The sequence below is a fragment of the Nerophis lumbriciformis genome, linkage group LG22 (genome assembly GCF_033978685.3).
Source record: "Nerophis lumbriciformis linkage group LG22, RoL_Nlum_v2.1, whole genome shotgun sequence".
Lineage (NCBI taxonomy): Eukaryota > Metazoa > Chordata > Actinopteri > Syngnathiformes > Syngnathidae > Nerophis > Nerophis lumbriciformis.
The window spans coordinates 15,252,230-15,280,090 of NC_084569.2; the positions used below are offsets into that span (position 1 = coordinate 15,252,230).

General features: G+C 39.7%; 1 protein-coding gene across 2 annotated transcripts in view; it reads left to right on the plus strand.

Annotated features, from left to right (window-relative positions):
• The window catches only part of prkar1b (protein kinase, cAMP-dependent, regulatory, type I, beta), a 104,701-nt gene that overhangs the window by 36,810 nt on the left and 40,030 nt on the right, over positions 1 to 27,861 (plus strand). For both annotated transcript variants that reach the window (XM_061974164.2, XM_061974165.2), the window contains 3 exons: positions 13,531 to 13,592; positions 20,274 to 20,320; positions 22,168 to 22,326. In XM_061974164.2, coding sequence (XP_061830148.1) covers positions 13,531 to 13,592; positions 20,274 to 20,320; positions 22,168 to 22,326 — 268 coding nt within the window. The remainder of the gene's footprint in view (positions 1 to 13,530; positions 13,593 to 20,273; positions 20,321 to 22,167; positions 22,327 to 27,861) is intronic.

The following is a 27,861-nucleotide window of genomic DNA, read 5'->3' on the forward strand; positions in this document are numbered from 1 at the left end:
GTGAAGTTATTAACACATTACCGTAAAATATCAAAATAATATTATTTAGCTCATTCACGTAAGAGACTAGACGTATACGATTTCATGGGATTTAGCGATTAGGAGGGACAGATTGTTTGGTAAACGTATAGCATGTTCTATATGTTATAGTTATTTGAATGACTCTTACCATAATATGTTACGTTAACATACCAGGCACGTTCTCAGTTGGTTATTTATGCGTCATATAACCTTCACTTACTCACCCTGTTGTTCACTATTCTTTATTTATTTTAAATTGCCTTTCAAATGTCTATTCTTGGTGTTGGGTTTTATCAAATAAATTTCCCCAAAAAATGCGACTTATACTCCAGTGCGACTTACATATGTTTTTTTCCTTCTTTATTATGCATTTTCGGCAGGTGCGACTTATACTCCGGTGCGACTTATACTCCGAAAAATACGGTAATGTTTTTTGGGCGTCTGTCTCGCATCTCTGAGGCTAAGTTGAATGCATGCACACTTCGATAATGTGAACATAAAGGAAATTTACCGAAATCCGTAAATGAACAAGAAAGTCATTATGACTACTACAAAATAAAATAGAAGTCACCACACCTTAAAAATGTGTTTTTTATGTAAAAATAAATAAAGTATACTATAATGTATGAATGGTTATATATAGTGTAATATAATTTGGAGGATTCTAATCGTTTTATGGCTGTTATATACTGGAGAAACAACATCAGCGTGGATCTACGTTAACTTTTTCAACTCACTAATGGAAAATAACTTAGGCAATGTACGTGACATGTAAGCAAATACAGGACAGCGTACACGTCAATTCTGGTCCTTCAACAATCACTATTTCTTCGGTTTTAAGTTAAGTTTATAATATGTATCTTTACGTATAGCATACAGCCTAATATTTGCGCCCTATTGACTAGTGATTCCACAAAAATTCGGACTACCTCCTGATGTGGCCCAAATCTGATGCGGAAAGATCAGATTTGAAGCACTTTGGAGCGTTTAGACTTGCAAAAAATATCCGATGTGTGTCATTTGAGGGCAAAAAAAAAATCTGATTTGGTGTGCAGTGTAAATGGGGCCATAGAGTACCCCAATTAGTTGCATTGTTAGCCATCTTGTTCTTGCTGTATTTTACAACTTAAAATGCATAAAAAAAGAAAAACGTGAGTTCTTCTCTTACATCAGGATTGTGTATGATAGGCAAAATTTCCAAAAAAGTGCTGTTCCCCTATAAGTCATCCAGCAGCTATAAAATTATAAAATTATATTGCTGAAAAGGCCATGTGTCTAATGAGTAATATGAAATATTTTATGTATATTGACAAGCATACGTAGGACGCAGCTGCAGCGTGATCACCTCCTTTCTCATGGCCATTTCTGTGCAACTGCCAGTTCGCACGTACATTTCAGACGTTCTAAATAAAGACGCAAAACAGCTCCGGATGAACACTTTTAGTCTAGATAAATCACACTGTGTGTGCTAAATGATAATATTTGCATTTTCTCCTCCCAGTATTGTGAGTGTTCTGATGATCAGCATATATTCTGCATATTCATGAAGACAGCGACGCTAAATTGATTGTGTTCTTCATCGCCACCCTCTGTGCACAAGCTAATTAAATCAGCTTTGCCTGTGCTATCAACTTTCCTTGTGTTTTAATTACACGCACACTTTTAGTAGAAAATCTCAGGGCATTCGATAGATCGCCTCTTCAGTAGATAAGATCCATAGTGTTGATCATGCCACTTTGCACTATATGCCTGAAAACTGCTGGAAGTTAAGCAAAGTTTTCTTCAACCTATTTTTCTTGCCAAGAAAGTCTTAACAGGGTTTTGGATCAAATGTCTGGAATAGGGGAAACTGAATCATCACTTCACAAAGTAGCCCTCCCTGGCTGCAAAAAAATGCAAGCAAATAAAGAAAAAGAGTGTATTAAAACACTGTTTAGCTCATACATGGCTGTTTGTTTACCTCCTCAATGTAGGTCAGTATTTCTTCCTACTACTTGTCATCACGTTACGTTTATTTGTGGGGTAGTAGTATGTGCAAGTGCGCATGACTGCGATGTGTGTGGTTGCCCCCGTTGTGAGAACATAATGTTCCTGCAACTCTTCAGCAGCTTTATAGCGCAGTCAGGCCAAAAGAACAACCCACTCGTTGACCGCCACACATTATTAACACATTAGCCAGTGGGACCGTAGTTCTTCTCTGCCCTACAGAAAGGCGGGATTTGGCCCATGGCCTCCTATTGTATACATGCCGTCTGCTTTGTCTATGCTACTGTGATAGGTTCCAGTGCACAGGCACAGACAACAGTCCAGTTACGGTGTGTTTGTTCTCCCATGACCTCCACTTTGCTGAATACCATGCACCGTCCTGCTTGGGCTTCATTTAGATTAGAGATGTTCAGTCCATTTCGCTTCTCGGCCACCAAAGAGCAAACATTCTTTTTTTGGGGGTGTTTGCATCAGCAGAAAACCAAAATATCTTGTTGAGGAAAAATCCATTCATTTCAAGAGTACACAACATTAGAAAGCTTTTCCTGGCACAATGGGGTTTACACAGTAAGTACATCATATTTAGAATAGTAATTTCATTCTTCATTTACTTTTTGAACGAGACAGCCGTGGTTGTCTTTTGTATTCAGAATTGAGCTCACTTAGTTTATATATAGGCCAAAGTATAATTAAATGAGGTTTCCAGTCAGCAAGTTGCTAACATTAGCACATACCGTAGTTGTAGCTTATTGTACAAACACAAGGTGGCTGGCTGCTTTCTCAACACTGTCCAGGTCTGCGGGCGGTGTGTCGGGTGAAGCTGTCTGTTTACAGCATGGGAGGCCTTTACGTCAGTCAGATGTCAGCTATTGAATGTCAACTATTTTGCTCCAATCCGTGCACCCTGTGCCCTTTTATTATCTCACCGCCGAGAGCTGTGGTTGTCATGTTTTTACATATATATGCCTACCACACACATGCAGTAGTTCAATACTTCCTATTTCTCCATGACGTCACTGCCTGCCTCCTCCTGAGGCATTGAAGCATTTTTTTATGTTTTTTACCGTGGCTCAGCATATACTGTATCTGTGTTCCAGCATTCTTGAAAATATGTTGTGCAATAATGTCTCAGGTTGAAAGGTTCAATTGATAGTTGACTCACTAGTGCCGGCTGTAGAGCGTCTGAGACAGATTGGACACACCTTGTGTCACCGTGACTCACTATAAATTTTAAAAAAGAAAGTGGTATTAGGAGAAAAGACTGAGTGGCACTGATTTAGGATTGTACACATACGTATTAAGAAAAAAATATATAAATGGGAATTACAAGACGATTCATACTGAAGCTGTTTTTTGTATATGTCATGTCTGCATTTGTTTGCATTCTCCTTTCTTTGTCCTGTGTCTGTTTTTTTTGTTTTTTTTAGCAAATACCCACTTTTGACACTTCAGAGAGGTAGAGGCTTAGTCCTGTCATCACCTGATTCAGCCTGACCCCTTTTACTCTTTCACAGAGGAAGGGGGTTCTTTTGTGTCTGCCCCCGGGGACAAGGAACAACATTGACATAAAAAAAGTGTAAAAAACAACAACAACAAACCACAGCATCTTAATAGAGACCAGTCAAGGTCATAAAATATGTTTGTAGGTTCAACACCAAATCAGTTGAATCACTATAATGAACAAATGTGGGAATGGAAAAGTTAAAAAAAAGGTAGAGGCAGCAGGGTTGGGCATGTTTGTCATGTTTTGAGGATGACATCATGGCTGCATCAGCAGTTGGTGTGTGTTGGATGTTGGATCACCAGGTATACATGCTGGAAAACAGCTGAATAAATAAAGATAAATCCATGTTACCAGAAGACAATATCTGCATCAATTTTGAGTCAGGCTCCTCAGACAGCCTTCTTTTTATACAGAAGTAATTATTGCTGTATAATAATTTCTAACTCAACATAATGACAAAGTCTGAAAAACAATTTAGTCATGTTATCATTAGGTCAGTTAGGCTCTTGCTAATGTGCAATAATTCCCTAAAATCTCAGACAAGGCAGGTTGACAATTTAGCTGACATCGAACATGTACATTTTGGAGTTTCACCTCCACTATTTGTTGTCAGAAGTGTTTTGAAATCCATAATTTTCTGACCCTAATCATACAATAGATCCATCAAGTTCGAAGAACTTTGAAGGGGTTTGACAAGGTAAACTAAAGCATTCCTGTTGCTGTTTTAGCTATCAAAGATTAGGATTGTGCATACATTAAACTATTTACAACTATTTAGACACTGTCTACACACTTTATGTTTGTTCTCCACCGTGTGACACATCCTCATTTCTCCTCACATCCTCTCACCAACCGCTTCCTTTTTAGCTGACGTTTCTTCCCCTGCCCTGCAACCCTGCATCTCACCCAACTTTGAACAGGGAAAGTGTCTAATTTTCCTTCCATCTTACATCCAAAACAAATCTTCCGATCCCCTCCAACGACATGACAATGTGAAGAAAGTGCTGCTGCCAATTTTATTGGACATGGTGCTGAGGTGATAGAGTTGGATTGCGCTCTCATGAAGTTGGCATTGGCAGACAGACTGGCTAGCGTCAGTGTTCTTGTGCTACTCAACATGAACTGTCCAAATCCCAGGATAAAGGATATATATTGGCCAACACTCTTCCATTACACTATTGAACAGTGGGATCTCTGAAATCTATATAATTCAAAACAGTAGAAAACTAGTATAATATGGGACCTGTAAGGATTTAGGAAAGTGTTAGAAAATACATCAGTTCCCTTGCAAGCCAGTTGGTCATAAAAACAAGTGTTTGCATAGGTTGCAGGCCTTGAACTAGGTTTGTGTGGTGATAAACATAACCACTGTACTTATAAACAAACAGTAACATGGGTCGCACAGATAACTTGCATGCATTCTTTCGGCAGGCCTTCAGGTGATTTGCTACTGTAGTCGTCGGCACTCTGAGGAAACAGGATGCGTGTCCAGGTTTACACCCCTTATAAAACTACCAGGGCCAGGTGTGTGGCTTTAGCACATTGTGATCTTTTGCTTGTCCGCCGTTTTTGAATACAACTTGTAATGTTTAAACATGCAAGCACAAGCCTAGAAAGCATGCCCACCCTTGCCAAGTTCAAATCTTTTAAGGATTACTTTTACAAAACTAAAATAAACATTTTTGATCATCACCAAGTTGTCATTGCCATTGGCTGTAAATGTGTTAAGCTACCTCATTGCACGTAATACATTCCGGTTGGCTACAGCTAAAGTTGCAGTACACTGAACATAACTCACTCAAGGCATCAATATCCCTTCTTCCTTTTAGACATCTTTGTTGCATTTGCCTGTCTGCTTAGAAATGTGTGTGAAAGTCCTTGTACAAAAGCCAGGACTGAAATAGTTGTTTAAAAATACATTTAATTGTGTCCACACTGACGGAGCTTAGCTTGGTTGTCTCACATAAGTAATTTTGGCTCCTTGTCTTTGAGTCAGCCCTGTAAAGCTGCTTTCAATAACACTGTCACACTATATCTACGGTGTGTTACACAACAGTCTTGTAAACAGTTGTGTTGGCCACCATCACCGAGACAATTTGTTTGAATGGCTATTCTTGTCAGCATGCTCATGCTTTAAACCAGTGCTTCTCAATGATTTTCTGCCATGACCTTTGTTGGGGACAGAATTTTTTCTGTGACCTTTCCGTAATCTTAAAGGGGAACATTATCACAATTTCAGAAGGGTTAAAACCATTAAAAATCAGTTCCCAGTGGCTTATTTTATTTTTCAAAGTTTTTTTCAAAATTTTACCCATCACGCAATATCCCTAAAAAAAGCTTCAAAGTGCCTGATTTTAACCATCGTTATATACACCCGTCCATTTTCCTGTGACGTCACACAGTGATGCCAATACAAACAAACATGGCGGATAGAACAGCAAATTATAGCGACATTAGCTCGGATTCAGACTCGGATTTCAGCGGCTTAAGCGATTCCATAGATTACGCATGTATTGAAACGGATGGTTGTAGTGTGGAGGCAGGTAGCGAAAACGAAATTGAAGAAGAAACTGAAGCTATTGAGCCATATCGGTTTGAACCGTATGCAAGCGAAACCGACGAAAACGACACGACAGCCAGCGACACGGGAGAAAACGAATTCGGCGATCGCCTTCTAACCAACGATTGGTATGTGTTTGTTTGGCATTAAAGGAAACTAACAACTATGAACTAGATTTACAGCATTTGAAATACATTTGGCAACAACATGCACTTTGAGAGTGCAGACAGCCCATTTCAGGCGCGCTAAGAACATATATTTTTCCACGATTTCAGCACTCAGGTTAACCATACCTAAATAGACACAAAATACTGCATTACACAAGACTACCCGAATGTACTCGAATGATTGAAAAAATAAATGTTTTTAAGCTAAATTATTGGTAAACACAGTTTATGTACCGTATAATAATTTACGTAAAACCGCGAGTAATGAATAAAGTTTTCATCAATTAATATATTCTGTAGACATACCCTCATCCGCTCTCTTTTCCTGAAAGCTGATCTGTCCAGTTTTGGAGTTGATGTCAGCAGGCCAGGGAAGCTAGGGTCTTTATTGTTGGAAATACATCTGCTTTGAGTGTCGCAGGATATCCACACATTCTTGCCATCTCTGTCGTAGCATAGCTTTCGTCGGTAAAGTGTGCGGAACAAACGACTGACCATTTCGTCGGCTTTCCTCACACCCTCGTATTTTGAACAAATTTCGTCCAATTTCTTGCCACTTTCGCATCTTTGGGCCACTGGTGCAACTTGAATCCGTCCCTGTTCGTGTTGTTACACCCTCCGACAACACACCGACGAAAGTGAGAAAATGGCGGATTGCTTCCCGATGTGACGTCACGCTCTGAGAGCGAATAAGAGAAAGGCGTTTAATTCGCCAAAATTTAGAGTTCAGAAATCGGTTAAAAAAATATATGGTCTTTTTTCTGCAACATCAAGGTATATATTGACGCTTACATAGGTCTGGTGATAATGTTCCCCTTTAAATACTGTTGAGAACTTGCTATTTATTTATTTACCCGTCCACACGCTGTGCGAGTTATATTCCATATACATGCTGCTGATGATGACTCCTTTTTCTTTCTTCATTCTTGTCACAAATTTCTCCATCAGTTTGCCCCTGTTAGCTCTGTACACATGTCGCTGCGTACTTACTACTTCTACTGAGTACTGCTGCTATTGAGCTGCAGGCTTGTGTATCGTTCTAACATGAATACTCGAGCGTAAACTCAAATAACAAAAACGACCCCCTGACACCTTACTCCACCCCCAAAGGGTCTTGACCCACTCTTTGAGAAAAACTAAAGCAAAGGACTTTAGTTAAGTAAGGTGTGACAGCTTCCTTAGAGTGAGTTGCTCCCAAATGTCCGGCTTGTAAAAGGTGTCCCCTTGGGGGGGATTTGACTGAAAATACTTCAGAACCACCGTGGGTTTTTTGTGTCTGAAGGCAGACTTACAGTTTTGTGTGCGTGGTGTTTTCATTGACAATACCTTACATGTGCAAAACAGCGCCCCAAAAATCGAAGTAAATCAAAGAAACTTGAACTATCAAAGTAATACAAAACAAACTATCCACACACACATACAGCACCTATTTTGGGCAGCATGTCAAACTAAACTATTGTTGCAACTTACTCAATGTACACTAAATTTGGTAATTTTTTGCAAAAAAATGACTTAGCTTAAATATGTGATTTTGAATCCAAATAAGCATTATTCGACCAACTTCTATCAGCACCCTACGAACAGCTGTGATAAACTAAGGACATCAATTTGACAAAATGATAACTAATAAGCGCTGTTCACCGACCCAATGCTTAAAGTATAGTGCCCTTTCAAAGCAGACAAATATGACCAAACACTGTATGTATTATGCTGACTAATCATAACTCTGCTCTTAGCAGCCAAACAGCAAGTACTCATGTAGTATGTCACCCATAATGTCCAACTATTTCTGCAGAACTTCAGTTTTCACCTTCTTTTACAAAATGACATATTGTAAAATACTCCCAGATCACTTCCAGCATAAGAAATACAGTCGTACACACACTAACATAATATACTGCCTTGAGGCCTTGAGGCGTAAAATGATTATATAAACAAAAATCAGGTGCAGGTTTTGTTTGGTGTCCTCGGGGCGGTTATACGAATAACGGAGTCATGCTTCTTTCTTTCAAAAACAAAGACCATTGTCTGCTGTTGCCAGAATCAGCAGTCTAAACTATCATCTGTGGTTTGTGAAAATTAAACCTTCAAGCCCTCTCAGCATGAACGTGGTGCCAAGCAAGCCAGCCAGCACAGGGCTCCCCGACCAAGATGCAAGTTGGGAAGCCGAAAAGTTCCTCTTGTGTGTGGTGCAGTTGTTGATTGTTTAGATGATTACATAAAGTTTTCCACCCAAAGTTTTCCTTTAAAGGCTTGCATAACGCAACAGTGCGGTCCATTTAAAATAGTAACAATCACAAATAAACAGCTGTGGTGTAAGAATGAGGGCAAACACTCAGAAATTGGCAGGATAACTCAAAACACAAAATAGGGGGAAATTAGAGGTGCTTGGCATGTACTGTACAGCTTAGTTGCAGAAAAAGCATAAACAGCACCATAGATTTTTACAGAATCTGTCATTTCAGCATATAGTTAACATTCATGGCTATTGCTATTGCTCCTGAGAATAAAAAACTCACAAAACCCAGAAAGTCATTGGAGGCTGTTATGTAAATGCTACATTGACAAAGTTTAGGTGATCATGTTGTCTTATGTTCAGGATCTTTTTAGTTATAAATCCAAACCAACTGGTGGCGTCAAATGACTTCTCCCCAAATCAGGCTGTGCTTTTCATCCTGTCACTCACGCATACTAGTGATGTGGTAAAACTGACCTTAGTTAGCAAACAACGTAGGCGTTTGATGCTAATTATAAGATAACAATGGTCAATGAAGCAAAGTCAGCAAACAACTGTCAACCTGCTCAAAAAGTCCATCAATTTATAATAACAATAGTTGCCTACAATGGTCTTTAATGGTCTTGAAAATGAAGGGTTGTTTTATATTTGAGTAAATACTTTTTTTATCGTAAGTCATATAAATATCTTCATTATTTCGGACAACATAAATTAAATTGAAGATGTCCACTGTTAAAGTCAAACTCACTGTTTCATATGACCCGCATACAAAAGTAACTTTGTTTTCTGTTTATTTAACAATGTACAATGCAGGGCGTTTCGCAGAGGTGTCTTCTTTCCCACCTATCAATTTTAATATAAGCCTCCCCTGACGGCATCTTTTGGCGTCGTTGCTGGAAACTGATGCTTCTCTGACTTAGCATCCTTTGAATATTTGAACAGAAGTACCATTATTCCAAAGTTGTTGGTTTCCTGTGGTATGAACACACATATGCAGCGTTTATGTAATGTCTGCACAAAGACTCTTTTTGTAGAGCAACATGATAGAAGCAGAACAATGCCAGTTTGAAAACTATAAATGCTAAATGTATGCATGTCTCCCCCCTCCTCTTGCGAGGAGGTGAACTTCATAGCCCCTGTCTGCAGTGGTCTCGATGCCGTTCTGTCTGCGCTCTGTCAGAACAGCACATCCATTGTTAAAGGGCTGCCCTACCTTTCCGCGAGGTCAGTGGACTACAGATAGCGGAAAACACAGGCTGAATCATTCCATCTGGGGCAGGCAGGGAAGGGGGCGATAGATCCTAAAGATGGGGAGGGATAGGTGGGTCAGGGAGAAAATTAGAAGGCAGAAAGGGGTAACGGAGGGGAGAGGAAGAAAAATAGTGATTGAGAACAGACTCGGGGGAAGTTGCAGTCGAAGAAAAAAGGGAAAAAGAGACAGGTGAAGATGTGGGGAAGTAATTACCTGTGTAAGTTTGTCTTTGTTGTGCTCAGCGATGCATTGACAGAGAGGATGGAGAGAGGCCAAGTGGTCAAGGATAATTACCTTAAGCGCAGGTTCACTTGCTTTTGATCCTCTCCCCGTGACGGATGATGAGGCTCAGTCTTGAACAACCTATTAGCTACATAATTCATCTTCACCACACAGCATCGCGCCACCGAGAAGCGACTGCTCATTTTATTCACCTCATTTGAACTGATCACTGCCTGTCAAATGCCTTGCCAAGGAAGTTATTTTGATTCACCACACACTGTTAGCTATCCATGACCACAAGCTGACTGAGCAGAGGTGGTCACATGTGTAAAGAGTGAGCTCCTGCAGATGTTTCTCTGACCAACCAAACCCAATATCTGGCTTTAAAGAGATTTAAGGGAATGTCTTCATTTAGACTTAGAGACTCAGACTTCCTTTTATTGTCATTAAAATGTTAACTTTACAGTACAGATAAGAACAACATTTTGTTGCATTAGCTTGTTGTAGTGCAGGATAAAAGAGCAATAAGGTGCAGATATAAATAAATAGACTACTTTACAGATATATATATTGCACTTTTGCATATGCATCCACGTTTATGGATGTATGTTGTATTGTCTTTATATTCCAGCGAGTTAATCCGTTTTTGGGGGGAATTGAGGGGATTATTATGATGCGTTCAAGAGTCTTATGGCCTGAGGGACGAGGCTGTTACAGATCCTGTAGGTTCTGTTACGGAGTCCAGCAGTGAAAACAGTCCTTGGCGGGGGCGGGAGGAGTCTCTACAGATTTTCTGAGCCCTGGTCAGGCAGCGGCTTTTTGCGATTTCCTGGATAGGACTGCTGAGCTCTTTTTACAAGAGCTCCAGTGTGTAGGGACCAGGTCATATTGTCAGTTATCTGCACCCCCAGGAACTTGGTGCTGCTTACGATCTCCACTGCTGTGTAGTTGATAAAGAGTGGAGTGTTGCTGGACTGGTGCCTCCTGAAGTCGACGATGATCTCCTCGGTCTTGTCGACATTCAGGACTGACATTCAGGACCAGGTTGTTGGTTCTGCACCAGTCAACCAGATGTTTCACCTTCTCCCTGTAGTCCTGTGTTGTAACAGATGAGGCCCACTACTGTTGTGTCGTCCGCATACTTCACAATGTGGTTAGTAGTGGACCTGGCGCAGCAGTCATGGGTCATCAATGTGAACATTGGGGGGAGCCGGTGCTGGGGTCCGTTTCCGCTGCTGTTCACATTGATGACCTTTACAGTGGTACCTTGGTTTTTGTTAGTAATCCATTCCAGAAGGTCAGACAAGGACACACTCGTTTGAAAACCGAATCCATTTTCCTCATAGGAAATAATGCAAATCATTACAATCCATTTCCAGACACCCAAAAATATTAAAACCATACACTTTAAATATCAGTTATTAATTATAATTGTAAATGCAGAAAACAGTGCAAAATACGTCTTATAGTTGTCCCTCACCACATCATGTGCTTCAAACTTGTATACGTTTTAAAGCCTAAAAAAAGGCTGAATAATATTAATATAACAGTAGTATTGGCTACTAGATGAGACCAAGCCAATCAGAGCACATTGTTGAGGCACTGATTGGCTCAACCTCAGGCAGCATTGCTATATTGGATTAATCGATTGTAAAGGTGACTAAATGGGTGTAATTTCATAGCTAAAGGGCTCTCGTAAAGTTAAAACCCGTATTTAGAAGGTCCTAAACATGTTTTTTTATTCTCTAGCTTTGAAAATATTCTATTAATGATGAATAATTCCTATATTTAACAGAGATTAAATTACCACGTTAAGGCCCAGAAACAATTTACAGCAATAAACAAAGGTTTACTGTCATGATGAAGAAAATTAATAAATGAACATTTAACTTCACTTTTACTCATGCTGGTGAAGACGGCGATTACGGGGAGAGCCAAGCGACGCCACCTTTTTATTTTGCTACGAGCAGATGTGTAAAGAAAAATGTACAGACTGAGACACTTAACCATGAGATTATTTGTTTGGACTGTTGCTTCCACGAAATGATACGTAGGCAAACAGACTTGTTAGTTTGGCGGAAATATTTCGGCATACATTTTCTTTAAAAAACACTAAAGAGTAGGGTGTATGAGAACAAAAGCTCCACCATACCCGTGTTTGTTGTAAAAATGTGCCAAAAGGTAAAAGAAATAATAATAAGTGAGATTGAAAATGGGTGGGCAGCACGGTGAAACAAAGGTTAGTTAGTGCCTTGTGCCGCACAATAAAAAGGTCCTGGGTTCAATCCCCTGGCTCGTGGTCTTTCTGTGTTGAGTTTGCATGTTCTTCGGGTACTCCGGCTTCCTCTCACTTCCAAAGACATGCACCTGGAGATAGGTTGATTGGCAACACTAAAATGCCCCTAGTGTGGGAATGTGAGTGTGAATGTTGTCTGTCCATCTGTGTTGGCAACTTGTCCAGGGTGTACACCGCCTTTGCCCGAATGCAGCTGGGATAGGCTCCAGCCACCCCAGCGATCCCGAGAGGGACAAAATGGATGAATGGATGGAAAATTAAAGAATGGATGGCTCAAAACTTAGTACTTATCTTTTTTTTTGCAATTTTACAGGGTTAAGGTCACAAAAAGCAATATTTTTTCTGTCTGCATTATGCACAAGGTGTTTTTGGCTAGTCTAGGTAGAGTGTGCAGTCAGACATATTCAACACCCACACATTACTTTGCACAAACCTACATGTGCTTTCTTAAGCGATATATTCTCAGACATAGACTGGCTCCAATACACTTTCAATGATACACTAATTCGACAACATGCTCAAACCCGCTCCAGATTCACTCAGCAGGTTTTTGCGTCTTTGATTTGCCTGACCAGCTTTATATTGTTTTTTTTTAAAGATATTTTTTGTATATGTGGTATGCGCCCTGATTAGGTAGATAAATATATCCCCAAGGCAAGAGAGCAGAGCAAAGGAATAATACTGAGCCTTCTCTTGCCTCGACACATCCTTAGCAATGGAACTCAAATCCGCTTCATGCATTTTAACAGGCCCGATTAGGAACAAGGTTAACAAGTGCTTTCGCTGCCGGGCTGAAACGGATATTAAGTGCTTTTGCAAAGCTGCCATTTGGTTTGTTTTCTCAGCCCCTCTGAGATAAAAAAAAAAGCTTTGATCGCTTGCCGTAACTACACAGGAGTCAGGTTTAGGCCTACTTGACATCCTAAAATCTGAAAATAATTGGAGTGTTAAACCAGCTCAGTTCCAGTGCTGGATGAGTGTTAATTGTTACTAAAGTATTATGACCATAGGAACTTTTGTGACCACTCTTCTTTATGTGTTTTTATTTTATTTTGCTCAAATGTGTTGTGTGTAAGTTCATGTGTGCATGCACCAGGGTCATGGAGAGTTCCAAGCTTTTTTTCCCAGTCTCTTTGGCTATGCTGTGTGATAGTCAGAGAATAATGGCCTCAAGATGACAGAGTTAACACAGCGATTATGGCTTTTCACCCTCATTCCACTGCTGTGTGGGTGCCCACTGTGTGTTCTTGTCATATTGACTGTGTTCTCCTTTCTGTCTCATTCAGCGACATATTTGATGCCATGTTCCCCGTCACCCACATCGCTGGGGAAACAGTGATCAAGCAAGGTATGTACAAGCCAGTTTCAATCTGCATTCATACAATAATATATCACTTTCAACTGTGTAACAACCACACCATTGCCAACATTAGTGGTGTGCAGGCCAGCAAGACAAGACAGAAAGAAACTTAACAAATATGTTTTCTAAGAACCCAAAATACTGCATACTGCAAGAATAGCAATTTAATGCGAAAAAGGTTGCGTATTTATACCCACTCTTTCAACCATGCGTAGAGCTCAAGCAAAGTTTTTCAAATACGGGATGGTGTCACCACGAAATAAAGCTCATACTCACATGAAAAAACATATGCTCTAGAACAGTGGTTCTCAACCTTTTTTCAGCGATGTACCCCCTTTGAACATTTTTTAATTCAAGTACCCCCTAATCAGAGCAAAGCATTTTTGGTTGAAAAAAAGAGATAAAGAAGTAATATACAGCACTATGTCATCAGTTCCTGATTTATTAAATTGTATAACAGAGCAAAATATTGCTAATTTGTAGTGGTCTTTCTTGAACTATTTGGAAAAAAAGATATAGAAATAACTAAAAACCTGTTGAAAAATAGACACGTGATTCAATTATAAATAAAGATTTCTACACATAGAAGTAATCGTCTACTTAAAGTGCCCTCTTTGGGGATTGTAATAGAGATCCATCTGGATTCATGAACTTAATTCTAAACATTTCTTCACAAAAAAATATATCTTTAACTTGGATATCAAAATATTGAGCTGTATCAATGTAGTTATAACATGTAGTTTTAATGTGGTGGGTCATTGAAGTATTGTTTATTTTGATCATTTGTTGTTCAATTATAACTATGAAAAAATAGGTCAGGGGGTGCGGTGCGTCTTTTACTTTGTGTGTGGCCATACAGTGAAAATATATATTTTTTGGACTAAAGACCAAAAATTGCAGCACAATATTTAGTTAGATAAACATCTTTTTATGAATTTAAGAAATTATTATATTGAACTTTTCAATATATTTTTTAGACTTTAGGAGCTCATAACACAAATTGGAGTTCAAATGTTTGGATCTCACGCAGCATATATCAAAAATATATTATTATTAGCACTCAAATATTTGTATATGGTATAAACTATGCAAAAAAAATATTTATTGTGTGAATAATATATTGAAATTATCTAGCATGTGTGCCAATTACCTACTATAGTTTATCAATCAATCAATCAATCAAAGTTTATTTATATAGCCCTAAATCACAAGTGCCTCAAAGGGCTGCACAAGCCACAACGACATCCTCAGATCCCCACATCAGGGCAAGAAAAAACTCAACCCAATGGGATACAATGAGAAACCTTGGAGGGAACCGCAGATATGGTCCCCTCCAAGGTCCCCCACACCCCACCCCCACACCCTCGGGCGCCCGGTGCAATGGACGTCGAGTGGATCTAGTTAATAATGTGAGAGTCCAGTCCATAGTGGGGCCAGCAGGGGATCATCTTGAGTGGAGACAAGTCAGCAGCGCAGAGACGTCCCCAACTGATGCACAGATGAGTGGTCCACCCCAGGTCCCTACTTTGAACAGCTAGTGCATCATCTGTGGTCAACCTAATAACCTCTCCACGCAGGAGAGGGGGGCAGAGCAGAAAATATACGGCAGATCAACTGGTCTAAAAGGGGGTCTATTTAAAGGCTAGCGTTTAGTTTTTAAAATGTTGTTTAAATATTGCTCAGGATTACTACTTGTGTCATGAAACAGAATGTCTGCTTTAATTATTTCACAAAATAAATAATAAGTATTTAGGACTTGGCATACAGAAAGCTAAAACTAGTTTTTTTTTCTTCATCTCAGCAACAGTTCTCAGTCACGGGGGAGCTTAGACTATGACTGGGCAAATATTGACATTCAAATTTCAATTATATTTATTAGAAATGACCACACTTCGCCCTCCGAAAATATTTTGTTACTTTGCTCGACGTTATGAGCGCCAATCTAAAATTGATTGCCTTTTTTTTTGGAGTCGCCATCTCAGACTTCCTTCCAACACGTGATTCTTCAACTCATCATCATATATGTCAGAGGAGTAGTATGAGGGCACCGGTGAGGAACTCTTCTGAGCACATTTTACTGCAGAAATTATTTATAATAAGAAAAGTGTGTACAAGTGTGAGCAGCATGGTTTAATAAATCTGATTTTTTTTTATGCGTGCTAAAAATTGTGAGGTTTGTGCTTACTCAATGTCTTACTCAGTTCCACGCACAGTATTGTAAATGAGGCCCGAGCGTTGCACAGGTTGTTACTGGAATCCTCTTCCATTCCTCCACGATGACATCACTGGTTGATAAAGCTGTGAATCATGGGGCACCACACGATTTGATTCGATTCGATACTTGGGGAGTATCGATTAGATTCAGGATCGATTTTCGATTCAAATCGATTCTTGATTCAAAATCAACACTTTTTTTAATGACTAAGGGTGCCAGTTTTATGGTTATCGACATTCCTACACAAAATAGATAAACAGCTCTGATAAGTTTTTATATCACTTAAAAGAAAACTGTTTTTGTTGATAAAAAATATACCCACACATTTAAAAAACAGTCAACTTTGCTAAGGTAACAAGAGAAGTATCCAACACATCTCTTTTCTAAAAGTAAATCTGTACAGCAAATATGTGCATCCAGTGGCTGGACAAGACAGATTACAATATATATATTTTACTTTTTTTAATCGATTAAGAATCATTACAAATAAGAATCACAATTAATTCGAAAATCTAATTCTTTTGGACACCCCCTACTGATTGATGCGTTTCTATCCACCTTCCATCTGCTTGAGGATGCTCCACCGGTGCTTGATTGAACTTAGGTCTGGAGGCCACTCCCTCACTTTCAGCTTGGCGCTTGTCATCTTGGAGGTGTGTTTGGGCTAGTTATTATGTTGGAAAACTGCCATGCGGCCCAGTTTCCAAAGTGAGGGAAACCACACACATGCTCAAGCACTCCCCACAGCATCTCAGAGACAAGGTCCAGGAGTGTTTGAGTCCAAATTTGGAGATAATGAGTCTGGCCGGTTTGCAGGGCCCCCCTCTGTTCCAGAGGAGCCATTGTTATATACACTATAGACTTAAGGTATGCGGTGTAAATAGACCTGACGTCATTGCTCATGCCTTGACTACCGTACAACTTTAAGAGCCCATCCATGCTACTACTGGTCCATATAACTCTATTTAGACACGGGCTGGAAGTTATTGACTTTAGCTCAAGTCATATTTAAACAAAGGAAGCATTTACTGGAGTGTGAATTCCAGCGTATTTTTTTGGGTAGTGTGAAGGCCAAAATATAGCAAATACTTAACAGTTTTACTGGGAAGTTAAATACCGGTAGTATGAATGACAATTAGACTGATTGTACCAGGCCTAAATGTGCATGTGCATGTGTGTGCGCGTGTGTGTCTACAAATTGTGTTCAAATGTTTGCCTAAACTCAAAGGCATGAGAAAGAGACCCAAAGTGATAAAAGACAGGAAGAGCAGAAGAAAAGAAAGACAGAGTGAGAGGGAAGAGAGATACACCAGATGAAAGAAAGAGAGAATTGGGAGGGGGCCAGGTTGCAGCAGGTCGTGTGTGTGTGTGTGTGTATGTGTATGCGAGTCTGGGGGTCTCCACCAGGACAGGCCATCAGAGAGACAAGGAGCGTTTTTGTCTGACAAATAGAGCTGTATGATGAACGAGCACCCTCCACTCAGTATTAATTAGCCGTGTGAACTCCTGTGAACTTTACACACCGAGTGCAAGGAGCCTTTCAACTCCTCAGGTGAACACGGCCACAACCATGCATATATATACACACACACACAGAGACATATAATCACCCTCTTTTTAGTACCAACACATGCATACACATGTATACTTGTGTCACGCATGCTTATGTGTTATTACCCACTTGAGTATCTATTGTTGTATTGGATGCAGGGCAAGGTGCAGCTTCACACTGTTCATATATGTGACAGTCTGTCTTTTCTGATCATTTCCCCTGAGCCCTATGTAACGGATAGCATAATTAAAGGCAAGGCATTTTTCATGCTTATCTCCAGACAAAATGCTTTTAGGGATCATCAGGTAATCAGTTCTCATGGATCGTTTTGCGTTGATTAGAAAAGCAAGGAATGCTTTTGTCATTAACACACGAGATATTCCTTCAACAAACTCGAGTCTTACTGGTAGTACCCATTTGACTGTCTCCGACAAATTAGTCCGACAAGGAAGCAAATATATTTCGAGCTTAACCATCCAGATTGTTGAGTCAGGACTAAACAGAAGAAATTACCTACTCAGTGGCCTAGTGGTTAGAGTGTCCGCCCTGAGATCGGTAGGTTGTTGCTTGGCACTCAGCATCAAGGGTTGGAATTGGGGGTTAAATCACCAAAAATGATTCCCGGGCACGGCACCGCTGCTGCCCACTGCTCCCCTCACTTCCCAGGGGGTGTTCAAGGGGATGCGTCAAATGCAGAGGACAAATTTCACCACACCTAGTGTGTGTGTGTGTGAAAATCATTGGTACTTTAACTTTAACTTTAAATTGAAACACGTCAAACACAGTTTCCACAGCCGCTCAATATTTTTATGGATAAATGTTTGTCGTTTGGGTGCATGTAGCAGCATGCCACGGTGTATAGCTGCAGCTTGTGTGAGGCTGACTAACACTATGGAAGGGCTTAATTTGTCTGCTAACTGTTAACAGGTAGGACATATTTTTAATGGTTTGTTTCTCTAGTTTAATAGTCCGCATCTCCTCCTTTGCACTAACTTTGTTAGGTCCGATGGTTAGAAGGCAAGATGTCGACGTGCACTTTAACCATCTAAACAAAGCAGAAACACAAATATGTAACAATATATAAACTCTTTATTGCTTAAACAGTTTTGTTTCTTGTGTAAATCAAATTAGAACACAAATGTGTAACAATATATTAACTCTTTATTGCTCAAATGGCACAAACCTGTTACAAATATTACTTCAACCAACAGTGGAAATGCTCATAGCTCAAGGTATGCTTGCAACTTAAGAGAGAGCGAGAGACAGTTTGTGTCTCAAATTACTCATAAGTCAAGGTAAGTTGAGGTCCCGGTATATTTTCATACCATGTCCATCTATATCTGACCCCCAATGTTCTGTTCAAGGCAACAGCACAGAGAGGTCCAACTATAAGAACAAAAAAAGATTCAGATGACAACATTGTCAACATTGTCTACACAGTGTAATTTGCATGCCTTGCTAATACCATGTGCATGTGGCTGTTACCCGATTATAAAGAATCTCATGAAGACATTTAAACGTCACTATCTAACTAAACTATCACCCCAATGCTAAAATGTTTTAATTTAAAACACATGTATGCACGTACAACACTTAAGACCTTTAGTGTATCAGCATGTGGAATTCAATTATGGAATGGACTAAGCAAAGAAATCAAACAATGTACTAATATTATCCAATTCAAGAAACACTTCAAACTTAAAGTGTTTACAAAGTACAAAGAAGAAGAACCATGATAAATATTCTGAATCAATTCCATCCATCCATCCATTCTTTAATTCTCAAAATAATTTTACTCATTTCATCATATGAAATATAACTTAATTCACCAAATATTATTTATTTATTTATTTTTATTGTGATTACTTATGGAGTATATTATGAATAAATTGAGAACAGGAAGTGAACAAAAGTTTTAGCAACTGTTATGTAAAAGAAAAGGGGTAAGATTAATTAAGCTCTGCTTCTTCCTACTCCTTTTCGAACATGTTGAAAAGAGAAACTGGAAATTGTGATGTATCATGTTGTATGCTTGCATGTTCGAAATAAACTCAAACTCAACTCAACTCATTTTGTAGATAATCGTATTCATCTTGATATATGAAATATAACTTACCTCACTAAATATTATTGCTTTATTTTGAATGTTATTACATATGGAGTATATTAATTGTGCATGAATTGAGATGAGGAAGTGAACAAAAGTGTTAGCAACTTCTATGTAAAGGAAAAGGGGTAGGATTAAATAAGCTTTGCTTCTTGCTACACCTTTTCGAACATGTTGAATAGAGAAGCTGGAAATTGTGATGTATCATGTTGTATGCATGCATGTTTCAAATAAAGTCAAACTCAATACTCATATTTACTTGCGTATGCATAATCGTTACTGTTTTATACATCTGTGTATGTGTAAAAGCTATAGAAAATGGAAGTGATCAATATTGCCAAGATCAAGGATTTGTCGGGTAAAAAACAGCCGTCCTTTATGCCTCAAAGTATAAACAAAGGGAAACAGTAGCATGTAGCCTGCATTGCAGGCAGGACAATTAAGACATCTTTTGCTAAGACTGAAGGCATCAGCATGATCAACTAGGGAAGGACTGAATGTTTTGTATGTCACTCCATACATACGTATTCTGAAAAACTTGCATTTTTCGATGATCACCTTTTTAAAGTCCATGTAAGCGTGTCCGATCTGATTAATACAATTGTCTGATTACTCCCAGTTGTCAGATGGTCATATTAACTTGGGGCACTGTGAATTAATTCCACACAAAACTCTGTTATGTGAACCACTACAATACCAACTGCCTCTGAGTCAGGTCTGTCCCACGTTATACATTATTTTAATCTAATGTCTTGTACGCCTTTTGTTTCTCTTTTTTCTCTCTCTGCCCTCCAGGTGATGAAGGGGACAACTTCTATGTGATTGACCAAGGTGAAGTGGATGTAAGTGGCCTTCAAGTAACACTAATGCACTTATTTTCGTAATTAAAGAGAGTTTAAGCACAGCATAGGGGGATTTTGGAACCTGAAGGTTTTCTGAAGAGATGTCCTTAGAAGGTTTTCAGAGGGAAACTACAGCCTTCACCAATCATGTTGAAACAATGTTCCCCTGTAACAATAGACAGGTTGTATTCGGTGGCCTCCGTTTTTGTTCTCTTTCCGAGTTCAGTTCCACTCTGATGCCAATCTGAGGGTCTTACTGCAGAGGGTGCGCATGGCCAAGCAGACAAACTGAGAACACCTTTTGTCTTTGCGCGTCTAACAGTAGAATTAAGTGGAGAGATAAAGCAGTAGACGACGGAGTCAAACAGGAAGTGGCCTTATCAGCTTACACTACAGGGCGCTTTCATAGTTGGAGAGAAGCCGATTGGCAAGGTTTGCTGCGCAAAGCCACATCACTGGACCACCTGAGAGATGCACAAACACAAAGAGCACAAAGATGTGACATTGTACAACCACTAGTCAGCAAACGTTGCCTAATGTAAAGGGGATTTTTTTTCCTTTTTACATATTTTACCGTGTCCACAGCTATGCGCGTAGTTCATGGAATTTAAAATAGTTTGTTTAAACACATTTGTACCTACACAAGCAATTATTTTGCAAGGGCATGCTTTTTCCATCCAGTTATTTTCCTATTCATACTGTATGGTATTTAGGAATACAAAGGGATAATTGTTTTTAAAGGAAAATAAATGGAAGTAAGTAAAATAACCAACATTACTTTTAACACAACAGGATTTAACAAATGCCACAACACACATGATGAAATATCAAATAATTCAATTTACTGATTATTTTATGTTGAGTAACTTTATTGCTGATTGAGATCATTTTAATTCACCTTACTGCAGGCCAGGACAGTAAAACCCTATTTTCTGTGTGCGCTGACACAGCACTTTCACAAATATGTTTTATTTTCCCTGCTAACATAATCATCTTTTGAAAGCCTTCCCAGGTTATTGTGACGGATGAGTCTACTGTGGTCGACTGAGCCTTAAATGATCGCCAGCAACAATAGGCACTAAATGAATAACCTCACTTCTATTGCGCCCCTTTGTGTGATTAAGTCAACAGGATAGTGCAGTTCATGTCGTTGTACGTTACAATCAATGTATTTTACATCGAAAAGTAGCTCCTTCTCCCCTGAATCAAAGGGATGGCCCTAACAAGAGAAGAAAAGCTAAATAAAAGGCATTGATGGCTTGACAAGAGGGATAGAAAGCCTTTTAGAGTGTCTCATCTGATGGATTAGCAGGGATCAAATGCTTAGGGGACGCCAAACGGGAGCATATCACATTGCCCGGAAAGAAGAAGAGTCTAAAGAGGATGACTTAAAGTGCATAAGAATGTTGGAAGCGCTACAAAAACACAAGAATTCTGAAAAACTACACCAATAATCTAAACCAATAGTCCCCTAACAACCGAATTTGGCTGTTGTAACGGAATGTGAAAAGCCACATTTACCACAGGACAGTTGGGTAAATATTAATCTTGGCGTTTTGATGCAGAACGTTCAGCTACAAAAATAGTGTGACTTACCATATAAGCGAGACAGCAATTAATTTGGAATTCAACTGGAACACAGTACAATGGACCAATCCGTGGATAGCTTTTAGTGTGCTTCGCTCTACCACTGCCAATGATGGTAGTTCTACAAACTGGTACTGAAAAGTGGGATGTTCCGATTGGGATAATTTTGGTCCAAACCGTACCACTTGATGGAAATAAGGCTTAAGGGACAAATCAACAGTTTTGACCAATGCTCTGCATTTTCCTTGCCGTCTCCCTAGGTGGATGTGAATGGAGAATGGGTAACCAATATTGGAGAAGGCGGTAGTTTTGGTGAGCTGGCCCTTATCTACGGGACTCCCAGAGCTGCCACGGTGAAGGCCAAGACGGATCTGAAGCTATGGGGGATCGACCGGGACAGCTACCGTCGCATCCTTATGGTAACACACACAGTTGTCCATTCTTACGTAATACATATTCATCCCGAATGCTCCACAGGCAGCAGTATGAATGGGTGGACCGCTGCTTAAAAGTTTATTTCTGCAGTTATAAAAAGCTTGGTCCAAGACAAATTGCTGCCCCAATCTTCAGAGATTTAGAGATTTCATGTATGTATTTGAGACTTGTTTATTATTATTAATAATCAACATTACATTAATCACCCAAAGACTCACTGACGCAGTGAGCTGTGCTTATCAGGCTGCAGTCAGTACCAGTTCAACACTTGCCAGAGTGAACATAAATTAGGAAAAGTAGCAGCTGCAGCAACTTCAGTTTTTTAGTTTACAGCATTTAGTCAACATCAAGGCTATCTATTCAACTGGCTCAGATATGACACCAAACCGGCCCGCAAGTTCTTTGGAGAGACTAACATTTTTGCAGCAAATTCATACACTAGAGCGCTGTAATTTAGATCAGTGTTCCTTAACTATACAGCCGTGGCCCAAGCAACCCCGAGGGCCACCAAAACATATCTGTGTTCATCTGTGGTCTCTATGGGCCCCAGCGATACTCAGATGTAAAACACTTTTCCACCACTTGGAGCAGTATTGCATCAGTCAGTTGACTGAGTGATGAATATTTATGATTAATTTAGTTTGAATTTATTTAATTTAACGCTGCATAATTGCATGTAAATTAATTTTTAATCCATTTTTTAGGACTCCCTTCTTTTGCAGTACTGTATATGAGATAAGTATTTATTTTATAATCAGCCTGACCTAATTTGTTCAGCATGTCATTATATGTGCTGGTTTATAATAATCTTTATGATTAACACATTGGTTTTATATCATTTGACAAGTGTAGACATGTTATACTGTAAGTAGGTTAGGTATGATTAATGGATAATGAAAGTTTGCTACTTCAGTGTTAATATTTGAGTGGCACCGGGCTCCTCTGTACTGAAAAAGATTTGGGCTGAGATTAAAAGGTTAAGAACTCCTGTTGTATGGACAACGTTATTTCCTCCTCCTCACTCACCTTAAAAATGTATTAACTCCGACAAATCAAATAAATGGTTTTCAGGAATATACAAATTTAGACTTATAGTGACGGCCTCTAAAGCAAATTAGTTGAATATTCCTGATCTGCATATTTTGGCTTTCGTTCCGTAGGGTGGGTTATTTTGTAGTCATACTTAATAAAATAAAGTAAATAGACTTGAGTTACAAACGTGTGGGATTCCATTTTTAGGCTACTTTATTACATGCATTGTTTGGCTGTATGATAACCAAGACAGTATACAGGATGAAAAACCAGGACAATATTCTGGTGAACTGTTTTCTTCAAATCAAATCATACGAAAAGCGGGTCTTACAAAAAATCAGCTACCAAAGTACTGTATTTGTTTGAAGTACCGTATTTTCCGGACTATAAGGCACACTTAAAATCTTTTTTTTCCCCCTCAAAACTCAACAGTGTGTGACCATCATTATTTTCTGTTTGTTTCCTTGTTTTTGTATTTACTTCCCGTCAGTGCTCTTATTTTGTTCCATTTCCTGTTTGTTCAGCGGAGCACTGTTTTTTCCTCACCTGCCGTTAATTGGCAGCCGGTCCACACCTGCTGCCAATCAGCATACCGGTATGTTCTATTTATGCCTTGTCTCGAGCACTCCTCAGTGCTCGAAGATCGCCTTATGTTTGGAACGCTTACATGCAAGACTGCTTCTTTTCCCTCTCTGTTTTGAGTAATAAAACTAATCTTACCTTCTCATCATCTGCTGGTTCCTGCATTTTGGGGTCTCAAAAACTGCAGCCATGCAAGTTCCTAACACAGTGCGCCTCATAACCCGATGCGCCTAATGTACGGAATAATTCTGTTTTTGCTTACCGACCTCAAAGCTATTTTATATAGTAAATGAAGGGTGACCAGTAGATAGCAGTCAAACATAAGAGATACCTGTAGGCTGCAAAATAATGGCGGTCACACACAAGAGATAGGTGTAGATTGCAATATGACTCAAGTGAACAACAACATTTTATATGTTCCATGGAAAATATAGAACATTACACACGTCGCTCAAAAATCTATCAAAATGTTTTAGTACGACTTTGGTAATCTATGAAGCCACACCGCTTGAAGGATTGTACTGTGCTTCAACATACGAGTATTATTATGGTGTGTGTATAAAGTAAGACATATTATCTGGCGTTTTGTTTCGCAGTATTATGCAAAAGCAACTTTTTTTACCTTCTGGTACCTGCTGATCTGTATTTGGGATCTGCATAAGTCCTGAAAAATTATGCGCTTCCGCTTTTGTAGTCCGTGCTGACACCGTAGTCGATAAGCTTCTTCTTTTTCTCTATCTTCTTGTTATGTGACATTCATCCTCCGCTGTTGCCATTTCTAATACAAAGTACTGTAAAGTTCTTACTTATATCTGCCATGAAAGCGCTAAAACATACCGGTGTAGTGAGTTTACATTATTCACCCAAGGAACTTTAGTTTTGGTCAGATGGTTTTTCACGGAACACATTTCCGGCGGATGAGGAGATGATGCTCATTAAAACAGTTAGCTCCATCTTTTGACAATTCTTCCACTCCTGTCCTTGCACGCTACACTGCTACAACAAAGATGACGGGGAGAAGATGTCGAAGGTGAGCCACGTAAATAAGACCGCACACAAAACGGCGCATCCGGAAGAGACTGTCAGAAAGCAACTTGAAGATGATCTGTAAAACATAATTTATGCAACATTTTGACCAAAGAACCACCATTACATGTTATGTAGACCACAAGGAAGTGTTTTCAATGTAGAAAAAAAAAATAATAATATGACTCCTTTAATGCGCCCTATAATCCGGTGTTCCTTATATATGACAAAATATCGAAAATAGACCATTCATCGGCAGTGCGCCTTATAATCCTGTGCGCCCTATGGTCGGGAAAATACGGTAATACAGTCGTCACTAATAGAGATTAAATCCCCAATAAACCTAATAATACAATTCATTAACTTTGCATATTAACCTTATGTTGCATTAATTTTAGAGTTGTATTAATCAAGTGAATGGGAAAAAAAGGAGCCCTGTAGGAGTCGTTCTCGTCAGAATGTCCCAGTGTTTAAGCAATACATTAATGGTGCTCAGTTCCAAATGTTACCTGCACACATATTTTCGTTGATGTTATAATGACTTCCTTCAATGTTGAGCAGACACCTTTCTCCAAATAAATTCCGCAGCCTCCAATTAACCTTTCAAACATCAGTCTTCGCCAGCACTGCAAATGTGTGGTTTCAAATGGTTTACACTCCTTTCTTTTAGTTAGCATGTACAGTTGGCATTGAGCCGCGCTGCCCTCACGTCACCTCTTAAGCTCATAGTTAAGCGAAAGGCACATTTGCCTCGGTAACCTATTGTTCGTGCAACAACACTCTCATTCCTGCGTTGCCTCCAGCAGCTGCAGCAGGAGGGTCGGCTGAAGCGAAATTCCACGATGTAAATCTGTAGTTAATTATTGCTCCCAGTTATTTGTAAAGCACTTTTTTGGCATTCGGCCAGCGTCTCGGCGACGAAACTCAATGCTCGTTATGTGTGGGACCCAGTTTGTTTAATGACAGCAATTAAAGGTCAGACTTGAGACATTGTTTGGCACTTACTGAAAGAGTGTGACATTATTATAGTGCACCATGCCAATAATGGCGGGATCCCACAGGTATATATCTGAAAACCAAACTATTGAATATCACTTGATTCTTAAAGTACTATGCTTCATGTTTTTCTACATCCCCCTAATGCAGGGGTCGGCAACCTTTACCAGTCAAAGAGCCATTTTGACCAGTTTCACAAATTAAAGAAAACAATGGGAGCCACAAAATTCTTTTGAAATTTAAAATTAAATAACACTGCATACAAAGTTTTTTTCTTGCTTTGTGTTATGTATAAACCAGGAGTCTCAGACACGCGGCCCACACCTTAATATGAAAATTGAATGTTAGTGCGGCCCGCGGGTTTTATATGAATGGCGCTTGACAGCGTCATACTTGTCAATCCTCCCGAATTCTCCGGCAGACTATGATTGTCAAGGCAACTGTTCTCTCGAACGTGCCGTGATGGTACAGCTCACGTAAGTGACAGCAACGCATACTTGGTCAACAACCACACAGGTTACACTGACGGTGGCTGTATAAAAAACTTTAACACTCTTACTAATAATGCGCCACACTGTGAACCCACATCAAACAAGAATGACAAACACATTCTGGGAGAACATCCGCGCCGTAACACAACATAAACACAACAGAACAAATACCCAGAATCCCATGCAGCCCTAACTCTTCCGGGCTACATTATACACCCCCGCTACCAAACCCCGCCCACCTCAACCGACGCACAGAGGGGGGGAAGGGGGGATGGGGGTTGATGTGTGAGGGAGCAGGCGGGTGGGGGCAGGGTTTGGTGGTAGCAGGGGTGTATAATGTAGCCCGGAAGAGTCAGGGCTGCATGGGATTCTGGGTATTTGTTCTGTTGTGTTTATGTTGTGTTAAGGTGCAGATGTTCTCCCGGAATGTGTTTGTCATTCTTGTTTGGTTTTGGTTCAAAGTGTGGCACATTATTAGTAAGAGTGTTAAAGTTGTTTTAAATGGCCACCGTCAGTGTAACCTGTGTGGCTGTTGACCAAGTATGCCTTGCTGTCACTTACGTGTGCAAGCAGAAGATGCATATAACAAGAGGCTGGGCTGGCATGCTGTTTATACAGATTGTAGAGGGCGCTAAATGCTGTGCCATCATGGCACGCCCTTATTATTAATGTAAGGGTGAAAATCGGAGAATATTAATCCCGGGAGTTTTCTGCAAGAGGCACTGAAATCCGGAAGTCTCCCGGGAAAATCGGGGGGGGGGGGTCGGCAAGTATGCGGCTGAGCCGCATCAGACTGATCAAAGAGCCGCATGCGGCTCCAGAGCCGCGGGTTGCCGACCCCTGCCCTAATGTAACCCGTTGACAGGTTGAGATAACTGACTCATATAATGAACATTTACGTATAATGACAGTTGGGATGGACCTGCTTGAAAGTTGATTATGCGTTGATGCGATTGAGACCAAAAGGAGTGCACTACTTGGCTGCAGCCAGCAGAGGCGCTTATGATTCAGTCTTAATGATATCAGCTACATCCATGTAGACCTTCTTTGTGCAACATTACTCAGTCCCTTCAGGAATTTGCAATTCATGCAAATTCAACAAATCCCTGTAAATTGCGTACGGCCTTGCAACTTTGTCCAATGCCCGCAATCTCCCCGCACATTTTTGCCAATGGAATTTGTTAATGAACGTCTTAGTTTTTTGTGTAAATGAAGCATGAACAGCAACGTGTAAAAATATATAAACTCTTAATTGCTCGAGCCGAACAATTGTCTTCCTTTTGTTGTACATAAACATTTATTGTGAGGAGAAGGAACATTTGTTTGGGAAAATAATGTGTACAGAAAGCAAAAAGCAAGGCATATAATCAAATCAAATCAAATCAACTTTAT